Raw genomic sequence first — 24,182 nt, 5'->3', positions numbered from 1 at the left:
GCGGGCGGAGAGGTGGCCCCTTCTGCTGGCGGGGAGGGCAGGGCCTGATTACCTGGTGGGCTCATCGAAGAACATGACGGGAGGGTTGTTCACCAGCTCCAGCGCGATGGCCAGTCGCTTTCGCTGACCGCCAGAGAGGCTGCCGGTCCGCGTGTTGGCACAGGACAGCAGGCCCAGGGCCGTCAGGATCTCCTTGACCTGGGGGACAGCAGAAGCAGAGTGGCATCAGAGATCACAGCCGCTCCTCGCCACCTACAGGGCCCACGTGGAACTCCGATCTCCTTCTCCACCCAACTCCCAGACACACCTGGGACCGCACATCCGGCCCACCCCAGCGTTGCCAGGCCTGATGTCCTGATTAAGGAGGCTGAGACTCAGGAGACTGAGAGGCGGGGCTGGGGCCAGGCCAGCCTGGGCTGGAGTCCTGGTCCTGCCTCTGGCTGGCAACCTAGCAAGTCCGTTCATGTGTGAGCCTCACTCAGGGCCAGGGCCGAGAAGGTGTTGGATAAACACTGCAGAAAGGGTGGATCCATGGACACATAAGTGGACGAGTGACTGGGTTTCTGACCAGCACCAAGGGGAGGGCCACCCTGATAGTTTAATGCTATAACAGATAAAACGCTTGGCACATGGTAAGCATTCACTCGGCAACAACTGTTAGTCACACTATTGCTAGTGCACATAGCTCCCGTGGACTCAACCACACAGGCCAGGTCTCCCAGAAAGACAGAGCTCCATCCACGCTTGTAAATGGGAAAAGAAGGCCTCTGATTCAGCAGCAAGGCAATGACACTGCTTAAAGCTATCACTGCTTCTCTTAGAGACCCTGCCAACACTGCCCTGGGAGCTGCCTGGGAACCAAGGTATAAACAGCCCACTGTGTGCTCAGCCCTCCCTGGCTGCCCCATCCCTGATCCGGGCTGGACTCAGGAGCAGGAAGGTCAGAAGAGTTCAGTGTAAACCGTTCATCAGTTCATCCACAGCGGTCAGTGTTCGGGTCCATCCTGGTGTCTCCTGGAGGTGGCCACAAGAAGGCAGAGGTCAGGTGCCGCCCTTCTGGCCTCCTTGTCAGGTTCACCTCCCAGTGGGGTGCGAGACAACCTGCCACAGAGGTCCTGCGAGAATTCCCTGGGCCATTGTCCTAGCCCATGGTGGCAGCAGGTGGACCCTAGTCCAGCAACTTCTCTAGGGAGCTGAGGTCATCCTCAAGGAGAAGGAACTCAAGGAGAAAAATTTCCACTCTGGCTCTTGAATCACTTCTGCGCGGTCAGGACACAATGTGGCCTCGGTGATGGGAAGGACCGGGGTGCTACTGCTCCACGCACTGGAAGCAGGCAGGTCAGATAGATCTGCATTTGAATCCTGCTTGGCCTTTCCCCTGCTGAGCCCTAAACCCAGCTCCACCACCTCTTCTAGAACATACAGCCACTGAGGCATGCCATCCCGGAAGCTCGCAGCAAGGTTGCCCAGAAAAGGCCATCTTTCAGGAACGCTTTCCCTCGTGTGGACAGTCCACTGGCCTTCCCAGGATGACATGGCTCCGGCAGTCTCCAGGAATCCAGTCCAAAGGTTCAGGAGGAAGACCACCCACTCCCTTCTTGCCCTTTGCCCCACTGGAAGGATGCTGGAGGCGGACGCCAAGGTCAGCACCTCCTGTTTCCCTTGCGTGCAGGCATCTTGTCTAGGATGCTCTCAGGAGTGACGCCCTGAAGGCTGGTTTTGTTTTAAAGTGAATCAGAAAGAACAATGTCCCCTCCTGGGAGACCTCACTCCTGAGGAAGACCCCTCACTGGGGGGTTCTCGAGGCTGGGGCCACTTTTCTGGGAAACGAGGTGGACTGGGCAACATTCCACTACCTGCTGGAACATTCCAGCCTTTTATGTTTCCTCGAGAAGTAAACAACCAGGACCCAGGGACACAACGGGGCTGGAGGGAAATGAGTCAGGGCCTGTCCTCTCCTTTGACAATCACGCAGCCCTGCCGATGGTTCTGAGGGGGGAGGGGGGCTGGACCCTGCTGAGGGCGAGGAGGACCGGTCGACACTTGACAGACAGAGCGGGTGCAGGGCTGAAGGACTGGCTGTGGGTGCTCCTCTGTGGAGTCAGCTGAGAGGCACACACGTGCCCCTCGCCCCCGCCCTTTAGCAAACGCTCCCTCCCGGCTGCCCCTCCCACCTGGAAGGGCTGGTCTCCCGGACCACGCTGCAGGCAAACCATCCCACACCCACTTACTCATGGATTGCATCTGTTCTGGGAGCTCAGACATTAATGAGAGCATTGCACTCAGCTTCCCACCTCCAGGAGGCAGCTACGGACAAAAGTCCCAGGCGCTGGACAATCTGGCCTCAGGTTGTCCAGTGGTTTCCAGGAGGCCTGGCCTGAAGGGTCCCCTCAATGGGCTTAGTTCTGCTTCACTTCAGGGCAGGTTCACCCTCTGATCCCCCACATCTGCTCACCCATCCTCCCAGGGCGCTGGCCTGTGTCTGAGGCTCGCCCTTCAGAACAGAGTGGTGGTGGAAACACCCATGCCTCCCATGCTTTTTCCCCACATCTGTGTTTTGGGGTCTGTTCATCCATTTTATTCCTTTCAGCTACAGAACCAGAGTCCATGTGAAGCATCTACAAGGAGGGGTTTTCACTCCTCACAGAAATCGGGCTTCCCTACCCTGGATGTGCCATTTCCTCATCCTCTCAAATTTCCACCTGAATCCTCAGGTTTCTGAAGAGTGAGGTTGGGAGAGGAGGGCACAGGGAGGGACAGGAGGGCCCCTAAAGACACACCATGCTCCAAGGTCATTTGTGATGTGTGCATGTTCGGTCATTCAGTCATGTCTAACTCTTTGTGACCCCATGGACTGTAGCCCGCCAGGCTCCTCTGTTCATGGGGTTCTCCAGGCAAGAATAGTGGAGAAGGTTGCCATTCCTCCTCCAGGGGATCTTCCCAACCCAGGGATTGAACCGGGTTTCTTATGCTTCCTGCATTGGCAGGCGGGTTCTTTACCACTAGCGCCACCTGGGAAACCCAAGGCAGTTTACATCACATCCTATCAACTGTCATGTTGCTGCTGACACTGTGACTGTTTTCTACGACAGAGGATGAGATGGTTGGATGGCATCACCAACTCGATGGACATGAGTTTGAGCAGGCTCCGGGAGTTGGTCATGGACAGGGAAGCCTGGTGTGCTGCAGTCTAGGGGCCACAAAAACTTGGACATGACTGAGCGACTGAACTGAACTCATTCCATTTTGCATGGTCACATAAAGAGCCGAGTTGCATTGCTGGCACCAACCCCACAGATCTTGCTCTCTCTGCTGCTGGCCTGTGGCCCTACAGGCACAGGAAGACAGGATAATATAATAAAAGTAGAATTTCACCAAATCCCATCTTACACTGGAACTCTACCAGTGCCAGCCATGGGGTGGAGAGGAGGGGAGTTGGGTTTGTCTTAGACAGTGTATAAATATAAACCAGGCCTCCCCACTAAGTGGGGGCTTCTGGTGCTCCCCGCTGGGTCTGTTTACCCAACACCCTTTGGCTCCCTGGGGTTTCAGGGAGGCAAAAAAGCAAGGAAAAGGATCACAAGATCTCTGTCATCTCAGAAACTTGCTTGTGTTATTTTTAAAAGGCTGGTTAATAACAGGTAAGAACCAAATTTCTTCTTGCAAGTGTGTAGGAGTGGAGGCTGGTTATTTTTAAATGGATGACTAACCATCTTCACTGTTAGTGTTTTATCAAAAACAATGGAGTATAAAGTGTATCAGAAACTAAAAGGGGCAGAGGGCTGGGTCTAAGCCTGAGCTTGGTTCCTCAAGCCCGTGTCCTTGCTACATCTGTGAGCTGCATCTGTCTGGTGGCAGCATGGTCATTCAAGGCGTGTGCCAGTCCAAGGGCACATTGCTATGCCACTGACCCCCCAACAAAAACAGCCAGGTGCCAAGCCACAAGCCAAGTCAGTCCCCAGAGGCCCCTCCACATGTGACTGCCAAGTGGATTTCATGTGACCCAAGCATACACTTACCATCTCCCTTCTTCCTTCGTCCTTCTCTTGGAGTTTGAGGTGTGCAGATACCTGTAGGGGACAAGAGCAGCAGTATGGGTCAGAACAGATGGCCAGCAGCAAGACAACCTAACTCAGCGACGGCGGCCCCAGAGCCCCAGGGGCTGAGCTGCTGGATGACAGAGGAAATCCACAGAGGTCCAGGCTCTCCACCTCCCTCAGCTTCACTAAGGAAAGTCCCAGAAAGCAGTGGCCCCAGGGGCTCAGCTGCTGGATGACAGAGGAAATCCACAGAGGTCCGGGCTCTCCACCTCCCTCGGCTTCACTAAGGAAGGTCCTGGAGAGCAGTGAGGTCTGGGATGCTTCCAGTCATTTCCGTGGATTCTCTGCTGGTCCCTGAGGGAAGTTAGATGTGGGTAACTGAGCGACGTGGACTCCCCAGGCTTTGGAGGCTTCAAGATCACTGTCAGGAATTTCACAAAGCCACCTGTGAAACCACTGACAGCTTACCATTCTCCACAGTGGGAGTATTTACACCACAGAAATTGGCAAGTGGTACACAAAAGGAGTTAATTGGGAAAGACCCTGATGCTGGGAAAGACTGAAGACAACAGAAGACGGGGGGCAGAGGATGAGATGGTTGGATGGAATCACCGACTCAATGGACATGAGTTTGAGCAAACTCCAGGAGATGGTGGAGGACAAGTAAGCCTGGTGTGCTGCAGTCCACGGGGTCGCAAAGAATCGGACACAACTTAGTGACTGAACAACAACAACATACAAAGGGTCTAGTTTTGTTATTTCTGTTGTTTGGTTTGATATCCCACCTGCTAGCACACATGGGGCCCCTGACCCTGTCTGGCGAAGGCCTGAATAGCCATCACCATGGCCAGCATTCTGCCGATTCCTGGGACCTCGGGAAGCAAGGGCTTCAGTCTCCTCCTTGGCACAGCACTGAGGTCAGAACCTGCCCACCTGGTGAGCTACTGGAGGCTGCCCAGTGGCCCCTCAAGAAACTGTGATGCAGGGGTGAGGGGCTGAGAGGCTGAGCTCCCAGAATCAGGCTGGAGCAGCTGCCAGCCATGTGACTCCGAGTGTCATGTCTCAGGCTGCCTGGGGGCGGAGGGTCAGAAGCAGCGCACGGAAAGGCACCACCAAGGGCTCGTGGCCAGCATCATCCCCACGTGTGGGACAGGACCCTGCAGAGTACAAGGGATCCTTTCTCATTGTGTGCCAGCGTGTTAAGTCACCTCAGCTGTGTCTGACTCTTTGCGACACTATGGACTGTAGCCCGCCAGGCTCCTCTGTCCATGGGATTCTCCAGGCGAGAATACTGGGAGTGGGTTGCCATTTCCTCCTTCAGGGGATCTTCCCGACCCAGGGATCAAACCCAAGTGTCTTATGTCTCCTACATTGGCAGGCAGGTTCTTTGCCACCAGCGCCACCTGGGAAGCCCATCCTTTCTCATTAACTGAGAATAACTCATTTACTCAGTTAATCTTTTCTCATTAACTTCACAGTATTTATCAAAGGGATCATGAAGTTCTCAAAATCAAAATGTAATTGAGTTCAATTCTGAAAAATAAATGGATTTCCCAGCAGAACCTGGAGACACGTTAGGGGGAAGACAGAGGTGACAACAGGAGTCGAAGATCTCGTTTTCAAAAGAAAGCGGTGACAGAGCTAGAAATCGAAGTGAAGTTTTTCAAACAAGTAACCAGGGAATGAAGCTTTGGTCGCCCCAGATAAAGGTGAAGCGACAATGCGGGAATCCTCAGGATCCACAATGAGGGTAAGTAAAAATCATGTATTTCCCAACCTCACAATCCTATTTGCAAACTCCTCCTGAGCAGCCCATGCCCCCATGAGAACAGCCACTTGGAGGCCTGAGGGGCTACATGGTCAGGCTGCTGGGCACTTAGGGCTGCTGGGGCAGCAGGTTAGAAGGCAGACCACCTACCCAACACCTTCTCTGCTTCTCTGTGCTGAGCTGAGGATCCCTTGGAATTGCCCTTCAGCCAAAATGCTGGGCATCTACCTCTCTGCAACCCCCCAGAGAGGAAGCCTGGCCCCGTGTGTGTCAGGAGTGCAAGACAAGACCTCTCTTGTGGAAATCCATGGTGAATGCTCGTCTACTGCCCAAGCACGAGGTAGACTATCTGGGAAGGTCCCCAGTGTGCCAGGAGAGGCCTGGAGACCAGGCACTGCCTTGCACCGCAGATGAGATGGCAGAGAAGCAGGCAGCCCCACGGACCCATGCTCCATCATGGAAAGGGCTGCCCACTGACTTCCTGGCTGGGAGGCTCCCTAGCAGCTTCCACAGCCCACAGCGGGTCAGTGTGGTCCCTGTCCACCTGGCACAGGGCTAGGTCACAGTCTGCCCAAAGAGTACAGACCACGCCAGGCCATCCTAGACCCCGCTGTACAAGATGCCTGGACTAACCGCTAAACTCTCCAAGGCACCCTTTCTCGTGTGGTTGTGTAGGATTACATGTCTGATGACCTTGCTGGACAACGTGTGTGTGGGCCTGAGACCCAGCAAGTGAGCAGCAAACACGTGTTTTATACCCACCTGGCAGGCAGATGAGTCAGAGGACAAGACCCTCAGGGCCCTAATCCAGGCACCAGACTGCCTGGAACTTTGGCCAAAGCCATATAACACCAATGGGAAGAAAAGACCCTTGACCCATGGGCCTGAGACTGAGGTCACCCTGGCAGTGGTCCCCCACATCAGCCAGGTTAATCACGTTCTCAGAAACCTGGCCTCAATCTTGCCATCTGGGGTCTACAGGGCCTTGGGAGGCTGCCTTGGGTGAAGCTGTCCACACAGCACGTGGGGTCAGAACTCTGTGTTAAAGTGGGGTGCCAGTGCCACTCCGCCTCATGTGGAGGGTGGAGGGTAGATGCAGGTGAGGGCGGGGTACAGGTGCCGCTCTGCCTCATGTAGGGGATGGGGGGTGGATGCAGGTGAGGGCGGGGTACAGGCGCCGCTCCGCCTCATGTGGAGGGTGGGTGGTAGATGCAGGTGAGGGCGGGGTACAGGCGCCGCTCAGCCTCATGTAGGGGATGGGGGGTAGATGCAGGGGAGGGCGGGGTACAGGCGCCGCTCCGCCTCATGTAGGGGATGGGGGGTAGATGCAGGGGAGGGCGGGGTACAGGCGCCGCTCCGCCTCATGTAGGGGATGGGGGTGGCCAGGTGTGGGGCTGGCGGGTACCAGGCGCGCTCCGCCATCATGGCCTCTTGCGGGCCAGGTGCGGGGCAGCAGGTCGCCCTGCGCTGATGTAACAGGCCACCTTCGGAAGCAGGCAGGCAGCAGGTCGTCCTGCATGATGTAACAGGACACCTTCCGGAAGCAGCGCAGGTCCCGAGGGAGCCCGTTGATGAGGACCTCACCCTTCATGCCGGTCTCCCCCTCCTCCAAGGCTGAGGGAGGGGGGAGACCCCCGGCCCCTCCTGCACCGCCTCCCCCTCCTCCAAGGCTGAGGGAGGGGGGAGACCACAGCCCCTTCCAGCATCATCCAGCTGGACCAGTAGGGACACCAAGCTGGGCATGGCCAGGACACCCAGATCAATGCTCAGAGGAAGGAACCCCAAGAAGAAAAGGCCCAGTGTGAAAAGGGAGGGGAGAACAAGTGTGGGCCTCTCTGGGATCTCACGTTCATTGCAGGTGCCTACGGACCAAACCAATACATGGATGCTCCTACCTGTGGACATGAGGCCCCATGCATGCCCCTGGCTTTGCAGGGTTTATAAGATGAGCATATTAACAATCCTGTGTGTAGCCTCGGTTATATCAACTCCCCGAAAGGCCAAGACTCTGCAGCCCAGGGTGGGACCGCTAGGTAGGTCAGAACCAGTTTCTGAGGGCAGCATGAATCTGATGCTGACTGGGAGGGACCAGTACAGGCTCCCCAGGCCCAGGTGGCTCAGAAAAGAAGAGGGAGTCTGGGCCCTGGACCCACTAGATTGAGCAGACGGGGAGTTGTTCTCTCAGACCACAGTGGAAGTGCGGCATCCTGGGTATACTGTGGAGACGGAGGGGCATGGCCCCACCAGCCACACTCACTCTCCCACTCAGACGCACTGGGCATCTCTACTGTCCAGTACGGCTCTGGTGCATCATCGCAGCCCAGGGAGGTAGAGGGAGCCGCAGGCATCCTACTAGGATCCACCTTATCCTGTGCTGCCTTGTTGATGCCACGGAGAACAGAAACACAGAGAGTCTATGGAGACCAGTGAGATTACACCTGCTCTCCAACTTCGTCCAGCCCACTACTACGACCATGGGCCCTGGGGTGGGTCCCTTCTTTCCTCCAAGGAATGGGTTGGATCAACTGGCTTCCCAGGGCACTAGGCTGGGAGACCTGTCTCCAGGTTGCCACATGTGGCTCCAGGATGGTGCTGGGCAGTCTGGGCAGGAGTGTGGGTGTGGGGTGAGCTGAAAAATGACTGCATTCACCAAACAGAAGCTGCTCCCCTGAGGCTTCCTCAGAGCCTTAGAAAGTGATGGGGTGTCCCATCAATGCCGCTGGCCCCTGGCCGACCACTGGCTGAGGGTCTGCTCACCTGTATCCAGCCAGGATGTTCATGAGTGTGGACTTCCCGGCCCCAGAAGGACCCATGATGGCCACCAGCTCTCCACTGTTGAACTTTCCAGAAATGCCCTTCAAAAGGGTCTTGTATCCTGTGAAAAAAGGATCACGTTCATTTCCAGCCATCCCAGGACATAGTGGCTCTGTCCCCAGCGCTACAGAGGCAAACACAGAGCATGTAATTGCAGACCCAAGGCCACAGGCCAGGGTTTTCACCCCACAGTATTTATAAAAACGCTGAGTTCTGGGCACGAAAATGGACCTCCTGTCCTTTAGATGCCTCTGCCTACTTTCTCAGTTGCATTTCATGGGTTATATTAGTGATAAGTACCAGTGGGTGTACAATGGCTGTAGCATTTACAAAGCCCTTTCCTGGACATCACCTAGGGCAGCCGTCCCTAACCTTTTTGGAACCAGGGACCAGTTCGGTGGAGGACAATTTTTTCCACGAACCATGGGGTAGGGGATGGTTTGGGGATGATTCAAGCACATTAATTGTGCACTTTCCTGCTATTGATATTATTATTACATCAGCCCCACCTCAGATCATCAGGCGTTAGATCCCAGAGGCTGGGGACCCCTGATCTCAGGTATGAGGAATCCATATGACTTACCTATTTAAAATCTATATTGGTATAAATTATTTATATAGAATTTATCCACATTTGTAATTAAATGTTTCACATGCTAATAATTCATTACTAATTGAAAGTTTATCATTTTGCAGTTATACCACATTGCTCTGGACTTTCTGCCAAATCTCCATCAAAGAGCCTTGTGAAAGGGCAAAAAAAGAACTACACATGCCAGACAGTCAGTTACTTCTTTTCAAGCAGACGGTTGAAGATCTTAAAAGATCCCACGTGCCGCAGTGGGACCTAACACAGTCAAATAAATAAATTTTGTTTTTTAAAAAGGAATCAAATAGAGGCAACTAGATTCATCTGAAGATTCCTAATTCAGAGACAGTTCTCATTGAAACATTGAGAAACAATGTTTCTCAGAGAAACATTGCCAGGACATGCCCTTAAATGATCAGAATTGGGCAAATTCAGCATTCTGGTTCCCCACGCAGAGCTGAAAGGGGCCTGATGAGGACAGGGCCTTTTGGGTACCTGACGAGCCCCTAGTGACTCCCCAGGCCCCAAACCCATGTTTACTCAAACCCCAGCCTGGGTCTAGGTCTCGGCATCTTCTCCCAGTGGCCTCTCTTCTTTCACAGATGGGAACCCCAAACCCCCACTTGTCACCAGGTGCCTCCCTGATTTGAATGGGGAGTCAGTCCCTGAGGACTTTTTAATCAGGCCGAGAGAAGCAAAGGGCAGGAAGCTTGCAGCCTTGCGACTTGACTCATTATGGGGAGTGGCGGTCACCAGGGAGACCTGAGACAGTCATCCTGGGGGGAAGGGACCGAGTGGCAGATGGACAGGTTGAAGGGTATCTGGGAGAGCCGCTTAGGTCCGCAGGCAAGTCAGATTCTTGCCACTGGGATGTCAGTGATGGCAGGTGGACAGACACACAGCAGGGAGGCCAAAGAACACAAGGGTAGGGGTCAGCGACCCTGAAAGGTTACACCTGCCCAGCCGTGGGCACAGATGGAAGAGCTGGGGGACAGCAGGGACCCCCCACGGCGGGTAGAGCCCCAGACTGGGCTCTGTCCACATGGGAGGGAGCTCTGTGGAGGGGGACCCCAGGGGACTGGTGTGACGTCACCGAGAGAGCACTAATGCCAGGCATCTGCTCATTACTGGTCTCCTGGGGGGTGCAGGCAGCCTTGGGGTTACTCCAGTGCAAACCTTCCTTCAGCTCTGTGCTTCCCTGAGTTCAGAACTAGCCAACCCCCAGCTGGTCCCCTGAAAACCGGGGCTGCCCGAGGAGGTATGGGGTGGCTAAGTTGACCACCAGCCACTTGGAGGTCATGTACATTCTGGATCATGATGCCTGAGGGCAGTCTTGCCATGGGGGTCTGTGAGGCCCCTTCCCTCGGGCAGGGGACCATGGGAGCTGCTCTCTTTGGGACCCTTGATGATGGGGTCCACACGAGGGCACTGGATAATAGTAACACTTCCAGGGACCTCACACAGGCTGTGATGCCCATGGCCAGGATGCCAGGAACAGACCCGAGTCTGGGACCTGGGGGAAGCATCAGCCTTTCAGGGGAAAAGGCAGACATACGGGGTATAGACTGTGGTCTTGTCATTCACAGCCACCAGCTTAGAACTGGGGGTCTGACTGTGGACCCCGGGCTAAACCAACACACCTGGAGCCGAAGGAGTTATCTGCCTCCCAGCCCATTCCTAGGAGGGGGCGTGGGCTCCCAGGGGGACGGGGAGGGACATGACGCAGAGCTGGCTGGCCAAGAAGTGTCCCTGTGTGTGCTCCACCCTCTTGGGCACCGCGTTTATATCAGAAGCCTGCTTTTCTTTTAAAACGACAGACCTGTATTTGGGATTGAAGGTGACACTGGACTCAGAAGTCCAGGAGGCATCCCCCTGCACCCACCCTGGATGGGCCAGGATGGGAGGACAGGGCGTGCTCTGCACTGGCCGAGGGCTGGGGAGCCAATGGGGGGCACTCCTGTTAGAGTCGAGTGTGTGAGCGAGTTGGTGAACACAAATGCATCCCTGTGCTTAGTCACTCAGTTGTGCCTGACTCTTTGCGACTCAATGGACTGTGGCCTGCCAGGCTCCTCTGTCCATGGGATTCTCCAGGCAAGAATACTGGAGTGGGTTGCCATTTCCTTCTCCAGGTGCATCCCGGTATTTATGTAACGAGCTCGTCCTTCACTGCAGAGTCTGGTGTCTGATCCCCATATAGAAACATGAAATTGAGATGCTCTACCCCACCCCACTCCACCCCCCTGCCCTACTTCCCAGAGGAAGCTCTGCTTGGCCCAGCTTTTGGTATAATGGATAAACCGCCTCCTCCGAGTCTAGAGGTCACTTGTCTACACAGGTGCAGATCCTGGGCTGCTCTTTGGATCTGGCCGGTGAGCACTCAGGGGATTGTAAGCACATACACCTCCTGAGAGGAAGAGCCACCCAGTGCCCATCAGCCCCACACAGGGCATGAGTGCTCTGTCCTTAAAAGGTCCAGCCCCGAAGGCAGGTCAAAACCCAGACCTGGGATGACAGGAGGGATGGAGAGACAGAAACAGAAAGACAGACAAGACAGAGAGATGATAGTGCCTTGGGCACCCATCACAGGGAAGGAAACTCTGCTTAGACCCTGGGTTCAGCGGGGCAGCTTTGCTAGCATCCTCTCAGACGGGAAGGACACGGCCTGAAACGAGAAGCTGGGGACCAACAGTGGGAGTGTTGACCTTGACCTCCTTGACCTCCAACTCCAGGAGCGCTGGAGCAGATGTGCTGGTGAGTGGGGGGGCGGGGTGACACTGGGGGGCAGCAGATGGAAACCCATAGTTTCCAGCCAGCCTGGGCCAGTCTGTCTCACAGCCCTGGATGCTTTACATCGAGGGGATGTTCAGGGGGTCTTCATGGGGAAAAGGACAAAAGTACAATGTGATGTCTGGTCCTGGCTGAAAGCCTAGTTATGCCCCAGCAGTTAGAGGAAATACTATTGTTGGAAGGGTGGCTAGAGCAGGTGCCCAGGGCACGGGAGGACAGAGCATCTGTGGGAGAAGAGAAGCCCAATACAGAGGAGGAGCAGACCTGATTGAGAATCCCCACAGCCCCCACAGGCCCACAGGCCCAAGGGCACCCAAGGATCATCTTGCCTGGCTTGTCTTTGGTGTTCAAGAGCAGTCTGTGAGAAGCAAGATTCATTTTCCAGAGTTTTGCTTTACAAATGCCCTTGCTAAGCATGCTGTGTTTTATAAAGACATACCATAACATTTCAAGCGACCCCGTGGCTCCACTAAACTCAGAATTGGTTGACAGACCCTGTGCCCTGCCCAGCGGGTATTAGGAAGGAAAACCATGAGAGTAAACCCGTAAAGGCTTTCTCCATAAACACCGCTGAGGACGTGAAAATGAAGCCAACTGGAGGTGTCTTTTCCACAATCTAATCCTTTCTCCAAAATCACTATGGATGGTGACTGCAGCCGTGAAACTAAAAGACACTTGCTCCTTGGAAGAAAAGCTATGACACACCTAGACAGCATATTCAAAAGCAGAGCTATCACTTTGCTGACAAAGGTCTGTGTAGACAAAGCTATGGTTTTTCCAGTAGTCCTGTACAGATGTGAAATTTGGATCATAAAGAAGGCTGGACGCTGAAGAATTGATGCTTTCGAATTGTGGTGATGGAGAAGACTCTTGAGAGTCCCTTGGACTGTAAGGAGATCAAACCAGTTAATCCTAAAGGAAATCAACCCTGAATATTCATTGGAAGGACCGATGCTGAAGCTGAAGCTCCAACACTTTGGCCACTTGATGCAGAGTCAAGTGGCTGGAAAAGACTCTGATGCCAGGAAAGATTGGAGGCAGAAGGAGAAGGGCACAGCGAATGAGATGGTTGGATAGCATCTCCCACTCAGAGGACATGAATCTGAGCAAACTCCAGGAGGCAGTGAAGGGCAGGGAAGCCTGGCATGCTGCAGTCTATGGAGTCACAAAGAGTAGGAGCAACTGAACAACAAAAACAAATCCTTTCCAAGGGGAACTGAGATATGTTCAGAACATCCACAGTCCATTCAGCACCCGCCTGGTGGGGCTGTATTTATCTATAAAAAGCGGAGATAAAGATGCTTGTTAACAGTTTGCATGAAGCGAAAACTGAAGGCTCTGTTATACCTGCAGTGAGTTACTCTTACAACGTTAGCAATTTGGAAAGAGCCTGTCCGGACATTCTGCATTTGGGGAATGAAGGACACTCTGAGCAGGCTACTTTTAAAGACAATGCCCATCCACCAAACCGAGTGCCCAAGGGGAGCCTGAAATCTGATACCTGCCCCCCAATGCACCCCTCCTTCTGCCTCCTGACCCCCTCAGCTCCAGGAAGACATAAGCAGAGCCATCTTCTGAAGCTCCATGTCCTACGTGTGCAGTGGTGCCTGGCGTGTAGTGGTCACTGAGAAAGTGTCTATGACATTAATAATCAGAAGGTGAGCTCTTTGTACAGGTGAGCTCAGAGTGATGGCCAGTATCTCAGGCACAGCCATTTGGATGTCACTTCTTTCCAAGCCACCTCCAACATGACCAGACCCCTCTGGTGAGTGTTGGGCTAGCAGGATATGGCCAGGAGCTTGTGGAGGACCAGCGGCCTGGATGGTCTCCAAGATTAACCCACCGAGGGGGCACTGCCTTAGGGATGGGCCACTGTTGCCCCTCTGTGTCACATCCCTCTGTGTTATACACCCAGTCGTCTGTAAACTCTTACATACTAGCAGTCAAAATGTGCATGTTCTATCACTTCCGAGGAATCCCTTTTGATGCAAATTTTACCAAAATAAAGAAAGTGTGTGTGTGTGTTAGTCACTCAGTCATGTTGGACTCCTTGTGACTCCATGGACTGCAGCCTACTAGGCTCCTCTGTCCATGGAATTCTCCAGGCAGAAATACTAGAACTGGTTGCCATTCCCTTCTCCAGGGGATCTTCCCTACCCAGGGATCAAACTTGGGTTTCCTACATTGAAGGTGGATTCTTTACCATCTGAGCCACCAGGGAAGCCCGACATATAGAATACAGAGAGGAAAGGGAACACATCGGTAGTGTACACATGGTTCCATATACCTCCCGCAGATGGAACCACCCAAGGAACAAGCCCTGAGATCAAGAAATGGGATCCACAGAGCTTCTGGAGGGTCCTCAGGCCCCCTGTCATCACTTCAGTGTGGGAATTGCTTTTGAATCTTAAGCAGAACCCCTGGGCTGTTGAGTTTTAATCAGGGAAACACCTTTCCCAAACAGAGGGAAAAACCGGTAATTTCCTCCCTTGGAAATGCAGACAGCTCTCCTTTGCTACGGAAAAATTAAGAAACACCCCTTAGACCTTAGACAGGAAATTGCTCCTTTGTCCCCCCCCCCACCCCACATGGGGAGTGCCTGTTTGAAGGCCTGTGACCCCAGCCTGGTGGTGGGATACCCTTCCCCCAACTTGGCCAGACAGCAGCCCCTGGGATGAGCTAACTCTTGTCCAGAATGCACCTCAGGAAGTGAAGTGAAAGTCGCTCAGTTGTTACCAACTCTTTGCGACTCCATGGACTGATGCAATTCTCCAGGCAAGGATACTGGAGTGGGTAGCCTTTCTCTTCTCCAGGGGATCTCCCCAACCCAGGGATCAAATCCAGGTCTCCCACATTGCAGGCAGATTCTTTACCAGCTGAGCCACAAAGGAAGCCCCAAGTCAGGATAGCAGGGAGAAACAGCGACTGCCTGCTGTTGCATCCTCTATGTCAGCTAACAGTGCGATAAACAGTGCTTGTCAACACCTCCGAGCTTCTGTAAGGCCGGCTGGGTCCCGGCATGGATTTTTTCACTCTAGAAACCTGCCCCTGAAGGAGGGGTTGGGAGCAGCCCCCAACCCCTCAGGAAGCGTCAGCCCTGGGCACCCTCATCTGGGTCAGTACGGGCCAGCTCTGCAGTGTGTCCATCTTCATGCCCCACAGCAGGCTGAGTCCCAGATGCTCTCCGTATAGCGCACAAGAGGAGAACCCAGGGCTCAGAGAGGGTTCATGACCTGCCTGAGGCCACACAGTGGCTGAGCAGAGAACCCAACATTCCAACCACTTCTCTGCCCAACCCCAGAGTGGCTAAGAACCTCTGCCAGTGCGGGGAAGTGCAGCTGGGGGGTTCAGGCAGCCAGCTCCCCCCACCCCACTCTCCCTCCACATGCAGGCTTGCTCCCAATGAATCCCAAGCATGTGTGCGCTAAGTCACTTCAGTTGTGTCCAACTCTTTGTGACCCTATGGACTGTAGCCTGTCAGGTTCCCCCGTCCATGGGATTTTCCAGGCTAGAATACTGTAGTGGGTTGCCATTTCCTTCTCTGGGGATCTTCCTGACCCAGGATCGAACTCACATTTCTTGTGTCTCCTGCATTAACAGGCGATTTCTTTACCACTAGCACCACCTGGGAAGCCCTAATGAACCCCAAGGTCAGCTCAATTCGGGAATGCGCGTTCAGTCTGCTGTTGCAAGAAATATTTAACAGAGGATAGGAATAAACATACACCTTCCGCCTCAAACACGAGATGCCCTTGGTCAGCAAAGGCCACGTGTGCCACCCGGGTACTAGCAGCCTCTCCCAGTGTTGATGTGGGAAGATGCTATGGGAGCCAGGCCCCTAGCCCCTCTGTGGCTCCAAAGAGCTCCCAACTTGACCAATCACCTCTCATCCTTCAAATTCTTTTTCACTTTGTGAAACATTCTTGAGTTTGTTTTGCTTTGTTTTTTCAATAAAGAAAACCAAAAGGTCTTGCCAGGACATGGGAAGCTTCTTTGGTCTGGGGGGAACTCAAGCCCCGCTTCTGAAAGGACCTCTCGCTGGGAGTGGGGTCTGTCCTCCAACCCAAGTGGATGCTCCCAGCCCCTCCTTGTCATAAAACCCTCTGCTGGGGAAGAGCAACACACAGACCTGTGTAGGGGGTCCGGAGCAGCAGTGTTGCTGACACATCGGGGTCTGCCGCCCCTCAACACCATCAGGCCCTCGACCCTGTTACCTGCAGAAAATGACAAGCAGCTTGTCCTTCATCTCCAGCTCCAGGGGCCTGCTCACTCAAGTTTCATTTAACAAGCTTCGGGCTTTTTAACAAGGGCTGGCTTTTCTAGGGAGATCCCAAGGTCAGTCCGTCTGTTTTCAAGCTCACCACACAGGGTCAGTGGTGTAGGTGGGCTGGCTGGAAGTCCAAGGCCACAGCAGCAGCTCGGCACTCAGACCCCTCCAGGGGGTAAGTGTGCCGTAAAAATACTGTGCTCAAACCACAGGGACCACAGCTAGCATGAGTCTCGGATCTCCCTGGTGGTCCAGGGGTTGGGAGTCTGACTGTCGACGCAGAAGAACGTGGGTTCCATCCCTGGTTCAGGAAGCACCACGTGTCACGGGACAACTAAGCCCGTGTGCCATAATTACTGAAGCCCGCACACCCGAGAGCCCATTCTCCACCACAAGAGAAGCCACCGCAATGAGAAGGTCACGTATCAAACTAGGGAACATCTGCATTCGGCAATGAAGACCCACCACAGCCATAAATAAATAAATATCTTGGGGGGAAAGAAAAAAGGTAAGTCTCATCACAGAGAAGGGTCCTCGATGGACAGAGAGATGCTGCCTGCAGGAGAGAGAGGAATAGAACTGCCCATATTCCCCTCCACACCCCAACCCGGTCCCCTCTCAACAGCCCCCAGGGTCCCCACACCCATCAGCCAGGCTCCAGGACAGAGTCTCAGATCCTGCAGTCCGTATCCTCATTGGGAGACCTCCCCTCACACAGGAACAATAAGACACAGACCCAACCACCCACTCTAACCCCACTCCCATCTCCACACACCCAAGAGGTCAGTTTTCCAAATAAGAACCCAGACCACTGTCATCACTGACCATCTGACCACCAGGGACATCCAAAATCCCTACAGATGCCTCCTCATCCAGTCCACCTGTAGCTACAAAGAGGCCCCTGAGCTAGTGGGGTGGGTAGGGGTGCCTTGCGCCATCTGAACATGGCTGCTGGGGATTCCATGTAGAAAGGGAGGCAGGAGGACACTGGTGACAAGCTGGCAGCTCACATGGAAATGAGGGCCGGGGGACTTTGAGCAAATCCCCATTTCTGGGCTGTCTTTCTATTTGTTCTTTCTGCTAATGGATATTTTCCTGCCATCAGCTCCTCGGCTCCTTGGCAGAGTGGAGGTGGGGGCACAGGGAGGGTGGGCACAGAAACTGACCACCTGTCCTGCCTCTTGCTGTCACCTCTGACACCCCCAGTCGGCGGGAGGAGATTCAGACCCAGGTCTTTAATCACCGGGACTCCATATGTGCATCTCCACATTCCCCCTGCCCCCCTGCAAACAGCAAGCTCTTGGATATTTCGGGCAGCTCTTTTTAATGCTCACAACCCAAAAAGGACCACAGCAAGATCATTCAGAGGGAACACAAGGAAGGGAGAATAGGGACTTGCAGGCACCTCCTGGTTTCAGCACAGTTCATGTGTCACCGAGTGGCAAGACCCTGGCTTGTCAAGTGCTGACAACTCACATCTCAGGCCCTTTGGGAGGAGTCGGGTTCCAGCTCAGCCACCATCGAGCTATGGGACTTGGGCCAGCTCCCAGAAACGCCCACAGCCCAGTCTCTGGTTCCCACCTTGGGGCAGAGGTTAAGTGTCCACTCTAAACATGAGTGGCCAGGTCATCAGCTTTACCCGAGAGGTGACACAGGGTCCTCACCTTCCTCCACGGGCTCATCCAGGAAACCCTGATCCTTTGCCCTTCCTGCCCTGTGAGCCCTGACACGACTGGTGTTAACAGAATAACACACCCAGGATACCATGACCCTCATGTAGTGGGACTGACTGCATGGAGGGAAGCACCTCTGGAGGCCATGACTGTGGGCACCAAATGCAGGCACAATTGCCTGATGGGCACAGAGACATGGTTCCAGCAATCTTGCCAGTCCACAAGATGAGTGACAGTTAGGACAGCAAGGGGCTTCCCTAATAGCTCAGTTGGTAAAGAATCTGCCTGCAATGCAGGAGACCCTGGTTTGATTCCTGGGTCGGGAAGATCCACTGGAGAAGGGATAGCCTATCCCATTCAGTATTCTTGGGCTTCCCCTATGGCTCAGCTGGTAAAGAATCTGCCTGTGATGTGGGAGACCTGGGTTCAATCCCTGGGTTGGTTAGATCCACTGGAGAAGGGAAAGGCTACCCATTCTAGTATTCTTGTCTGGAGAATTCCATGGACTGTATAGTCCATGGGGTCGCAAAGAGTTGGACACAACTGAGTGACTTTCACTTTCACTTTAGGAGAGCAAGAGCAAACAATGGCTGACTCCTCAAAAGCCGCACCAGCTTGGGTCACCTCCATTGTTCCCTGGGCCAACATGACGCCCCCACCAGGGAGGACCCTAGGAAGTGCTCCTTGAATGACTGGTTGGATGGCGGCGATGACAGGGCTCAAACCCTGCAGACTAGGAGCTGGCAACTCATCTCTTTAAGGGCTAGATCATCAATATTTTAGGCTCTGCAGGACACACAGCCTGTCACAACCACTCAGCTCTGTGGTTTTTACCACAAAAGCAGCTAGATGAAATGAACGGACGTGACAGCATCCGGATGAAGCTCTACTTAAAGAACCAGGAGGTGGGGTGAGGGGTCTGGTCCCCAGGGCATTGTTGCCAGCCCTGCCCTAGGACCCTGGAGTACCAGCCATGCTACTTCTGGCCTCGTCATCCCTCTGGGAGGTTGGAGGAAGGTGGGGTAAGGAGGGGGCACAGTTCTGGGGGAGATCAGGAGAGCTGGGGTGTGCCTGGGAGGAAGGCATGCACTCTACACCCAGAAGTGAGGAAGAGCACTGCCCCGAACCACAAGTTGCTTTGGAGGGCATGGGTCTCCAGAATTCTAGAATGAACCAGGCTAGCTCAGCCAGCAGAGGGGTGACAGCCTGTGGGTATGCCAGGTGCTAGGACAGCTTTGGGTTGGCTCTTCTCCCATCCCTCCCAGACTTCCCATCATGCCACCCGTCAGGAGTACCACCGGAGCCATGGCTTTGAGGGCCACCTGCAGGCCCCTCATCAGAAGCCCTGAGGGCAGGCACTAGCAGCTGCCTAATCCCATGACCCTTCTTTAATAGGACGTCCCAGCCCACGTCTCCAAAGCTTACCAGGAACAGCAATGTCACCCACAAGTTGTCATGTGCCATCTATCTCTACAAGGGTCAAATCAGGAGCTGCTACAGCTGCTGACCTTCAGCAGCCACTAAAGGAGTTCAGGGTGGAGATCAGGAATGCAGCATCAGTGCTCTGGGAAAAACTGGCAGAACAGGTCTTCTCATAGTTAGATATTTTCAGGAGAAGATTTTTTTGAGCCTAATTCTTTTATCTCCTTGTATCTAGAAAAATGTTAAAATCCTTTCTGGTGATGACTGTTCCCCATGATTAGCAGAAACCTTCTGCTAAAAATATGTGGTTAATTGCATGTACTCACCTTTCACCAAAATCACATACATACTGACCTCCTCCCCTGATTCTTTGGAGCAATTTCTCAGAGCTATCTGAGATGCTGCTCCCAGGCTATAGTCCTCATTTTTCCCCAAATAAAACTTAACTCATAATTGTCACATTGTGCTTTTTTTTTTTTTCCAGTTGACAGCAGAACCATGTTTAGAGCAATCCCCAACTGTAAGCCCCAGAGTAGTTTTCATGCCCAGATCTTGGAGACTAGGGGTGAAGAGAACTCTGGAGGGATGGGTGGGTGGGTGTGTGGGTGGAGGGAGGGGTGATGGGATTCACGCTCTGCCTCATTGTGGAGGTAGAATCATAATCTCCATGGATGTCCACATCCTAGCTCTTGGCATCTGTATGTTGTCTTTGCAGATGGGATTAAATGAAGAATATTTAGATCAAGAGATTATTCAGTATTACCTTGGTGTGGGTGTAGGGGTAGGGGTGGTGCATGATGGTCCAAAATCATCACAAGGGTCTTTATGAGGGAAAGAAGGAGGCAGGAGAGTCAGAGGCAGTGGCAGGAGCTATGAAGACAGATGCATAGAAAAAGAAATTTGAAGATGCTACTCTGTTGACTTTTAAGGTGGAGGAAGAGGCCATGGGACCAGGAACCAAGGTGTCTCTAGAGCGAGAAAAGGAAGGAAAGGATTATTTCCTGAAGCCTCCAGAAGGAAAGAAGGAACACAGCCCTGCTAACACTTTAATTTTATATTCTGACCTTTGGAATTTTCAGGTAGCAAATTTGTGAGGTTTTTTAAAAAAGTTTTAAAAAATGTTTTTGATTGAACTGAAGGGCCTGCAGGATCTTAGTTCCTCAACCAGGAACTGGATCCTTACCCCCTCCAGTGAAAGTGTGGAACCCTAATCTCTGAACCTCCAGGGAAGACCCACAGATTTGTGTGTTTTTAAGCCACCGAGTTTGTAGTAATTTCCATCAGCCACGGGAAATGAACACGCCCACCCTCACACTGCCCACACCAGCAGCATCCCTGCCAGGCCCAGGGGACCACTTCCCTCTGACAATAACTCCTACATGAGCATTACAGAGAAGCTACACTTCTCAGCCGGCAAGCATTCACAAGAGGCAGTGTCCTGAGAAGGAATGTTCTGGAAGTGATGAGAGCTGCTGTCTTGCAGCTTTCCCAGGGGTCCTTCTCCAGTCCAAGGTCCTTCTCAGACTCTCCTGTGCAGCTCATGTGGGCACGAAGCCTGGTTACATCATCTCCAGTACAGGTTTTTTCATGATAAGTTTAAAGGAGCTGGTTATGTGCCACGCAATTAAATACGGAAAGAAAGATAATCGGCCTTGGAGCTTCCAGTGGAGACCTCTGGAAAGGAGGGAGCACAGTGGTAGGAGGAAGCCTGGGGCTCACGACTGGCTGTGCTCATGGCTAGAGAGTGGCCATGCACAGGCTTCCCACCATCTTGGCCTCAGTTTCCCATGAGGAAAGAAAAACTTAGACTTCTCCAAATGTGAGTCACGTGGGGCTCTCCTGCTGAACCAAATGTCAGCTGAGGTTAAGGGGCGGGCTCCTACCCAAACAACCAAAGGTCCTGACATCAGGGCCGGAGACACGGAATTCCATCTGCAGACACAATGCTCCCAGCAAACACTGATGTTGAGATCACTGACCTGCAGAGCCTGGCCCAGAATCTTGTCTCAATCTGAAGCAGGTCTTTCATTTCAAAGAGATGTTTTTCAGTTGGTTCTGAACACTGACAACTAAAAAGAAACAAGGGAGCCCAAGCAGATTATAAAGGCAATAAACCTAGATCATTATTTTCAAGTGGATGTGTGCCTTCAATTATTTTTTAATGGTAAAATTTTGCACAGCAGACTCACAGAATCGTCAAGTGACACATTTTCTAGGTCTGCCAAACAAAACTTGCCTAACCCCAGGGCATTGCCTCATGCCACACACATCAGTGATCCCCCACTGCCCAGAACTGAGCTCATTGACTGCATATTTTCTCCGCTGAGAGGCAGAGACATAGGCAGACATTCCTACTCAATGAATGAAAATTAATGTCAATATCATGGGATGTGAAAATTACAGCAATCAAAGGACTGTCTGACGTGGTGAGCATGGAATCCTTCTGGATCCTTCTCCATGCTTGGGAACCAGGAAGGGGAAATGGGATGAATGATGGGAGAGGGAAGTGGGGTAGGGGGAGACACAGAGAAGGCATGTGTGGGCTAGAGGGGCTGCCTCGTTGGCTCAGGAGAGGACGAGTCATGTTCTGATTGGTCAGTCACCTCTGGAAGAGAGTGTAAAGGTTCCCTGTACTTGCCAGTGTTATCCAGTGTGCCTGAGTGCAGGGAGCAATTCAGCCCATAGCACAAGCTCCATCATCTTCGAAATCTCCTTTGCTGGCGTGATGACTTCACTCACTCCTGCCATGCAGGGAGGCACCTGTGGACTGCAGGCATTTCAGTGGCCAGTTCAATCACACCCTTAAGTGTGTGAGATTCCTCTTGACCACAGACTGAAACACATTCCAGTTTCTGGAGTGCTGGATCCAGTGTGGGAGGCAGTGCGCACAGTGGGCAGGCAGCCCAAGTGGGAGGTCTGTCAGAGTCTGGATGTCCCTGCATTGTCTTTCTCAGGGTCACTATCTTGTCCTCACGCTGCCTTGCCACAAGCTTTGGGATGAGGCTGCCTAGAGGAGCAGGATGGATGGAGGGTCCCAGCTCATCCATCCCCAGCACCCAGGAAATACTAGCACATGTCCTGCTAACTCTGCATCTCTCTTCATCAGCCCTGTGTCTCTTTAATGATAACTCCATAAACAACAAGGAATAATTCAGACCAGACGCTGGAAAATACTTCTGCAGAGCCGCCAGCCCCGTGGTCCCCAATATCACTGGCATGTGGGGTCTTCCTGGAGCTTTGAAAGCTATTCTGATGGAGTCGGTCTGGCCCCAGTGGCCCCTCCACCACCCTGGAGCTCAGCCCCTAGTTTGCTGTGTGACCAGGACAAGTTGCTTCAGCTTCCTAGACTCATTTCCTTACCTTGACCTTCAGGGTGTTTGTGAAGACAGAACAAGATCATGTGCTTGAAGGGCATCCAGAGGAGGTAGGTGTGCCCTTCCAGCAGGTAGGGGCTGGAAGAAGCCGTGGAGCTGCAGCTGCAACAGGCACAAAACGCACCTGGTGAACTGCAAGCCACCTGACAGTGACCTTGTCACCTGAAGACGGACAGCTGGGCCACCATCCTCATTCATGTGGACTGAGGACCCTGTGTGCATCCCGGTGCATCTGCAGGGAAGGGACACCCAAAAGAGCATCCACCCCAGGGTTAACATTCTGGACCTGGTTGCTCAAGCCTGTGATCATTTTCAATGAGCCAGAGCCCACTCTTGTTGGAATGTTCCAGAAAGCCTCTAGAGGCTGCTAGGTACAGAGCCCGGTCAGCCCCTGTGAAGAGGAACCTTGACCTCAGCCTCCCTGGGAGCAGGCCTGCCTCTGTTTACACTGTGAGAACTGCTGATTCTCAGTGGGTTAGGGTCCCAGACAACACAGCTGGCACACTGCAGTGACATCATTTCCTGTCGCCAGGCTCTATGGGTCATTAGGAATGACAGCCCCCTGGAGCCAGGACTCCTGGGCTGGGTGCTCAGAGCAGCTGTGATATCAAGAGAACAATGTACTATGCACCTCCAACATGCACACACATATACACCATGCACACACATGCACACACCACGTGCATGCATGTGTACACACACCGTGTGCACACACATACCATGTACACAGGGCAAAGACACTGTGTACACACGTATGTACACACACCATGTACACACATGCCATACATGCATGTGTATACACATCATGTGCATGCACCAGGTAAAACACATATACACACATCCCATGTACACACACGCACACATCCCACGTATATACATGTGTACACACACGCCATGTACACACACACCATGTATATACACATACCACATGTATATACACTATACCATGTACTATACACTACACCATGGATATATACACACCATATACACACATACCATTCACACACACAGCATGTACACACACCCCATGTACACACAAACCATGTACTCACATACCATGTCCACACCCACCATGTACATGCACACACCATGTGCACACACATACCATGCACACACACACACTATGTACACACTGTGTGCATGCACACTATGTACACACACATACCATACACACACACACCGTGTACACACACTCTCGTGTTCCACAGTTGGTCAGTACAGAAGCTCACTGGCAGAGGAGCCCCTGCCCCAGTGCAGATGATGGCTGTCACACCTGCCTGTCAGGCATGAGGCAGCTCTCCATCACTGCAGTATTTTTATCCCTCTAAAAGCAGAACTGATCTTTTTCACAAGCTTCCAAACCTGCTAGAACATTGAAGAAAAAAATCCTTCTGATGACTTAAATTATGCCAAAAGCACTGATAAGGGTGCCAAATAAGCTCCAAGTA

The 24,182-nt window shown here is 53.0% G+C and overlaps 1 protein-coding gene across 1 annotated transcript in view; it reads right to left on the bottom strand.

Moving 5' to 3' along the window:
- The window catches only part of ABCG1 (ATP binding cassette subfamily G member 1), a 65,481-nt gene that overhangs the window by 14,028 nt on the left and 27,271 nt on the right, over nt 1-24,182 (bottom strand). Inside the window, exons 3-7 of the mRNA XM_070363621.1 lie at nt 8,566-8,683; nt 7,343-7,478; nt 7,228-7,275; nt 4,020-4,070; nt 53-198 (exon numbers count right to left, since the gene is read on the bottom strand). Coding sequence (XP_070219722.1) covers nt 53-198; nt 4,020-4,070; nt 7,228-7,275; nt 7,343-7,478; nt 8,566-8,683 — 499 coding nt within the window. The remainder of the gene's footprint in view (nt 1-52; nt 199-4,019; nt 4,071-7,227; nt 7,276-7,342; nt 7,479-8,565; nt 8,684-24,182) is intronic.

The sequence above is a fragment of the Bos mutus genome, chromosome 1 (assembly GCF_027580195.1).
Source record: "Bos mutus isolate GX-2022 chromosome 1, NWIPB_WYAK_1.1, whole genome shotgun sequence".
NCBI lineage: Eukaryota > Metazoa > Chordata > Mammalia > Artiodactyla > Bovidae > Bos > Bos mutus.
This window is presented reverse-complemented; position numbering and strand designations above follow the sequence as displayed.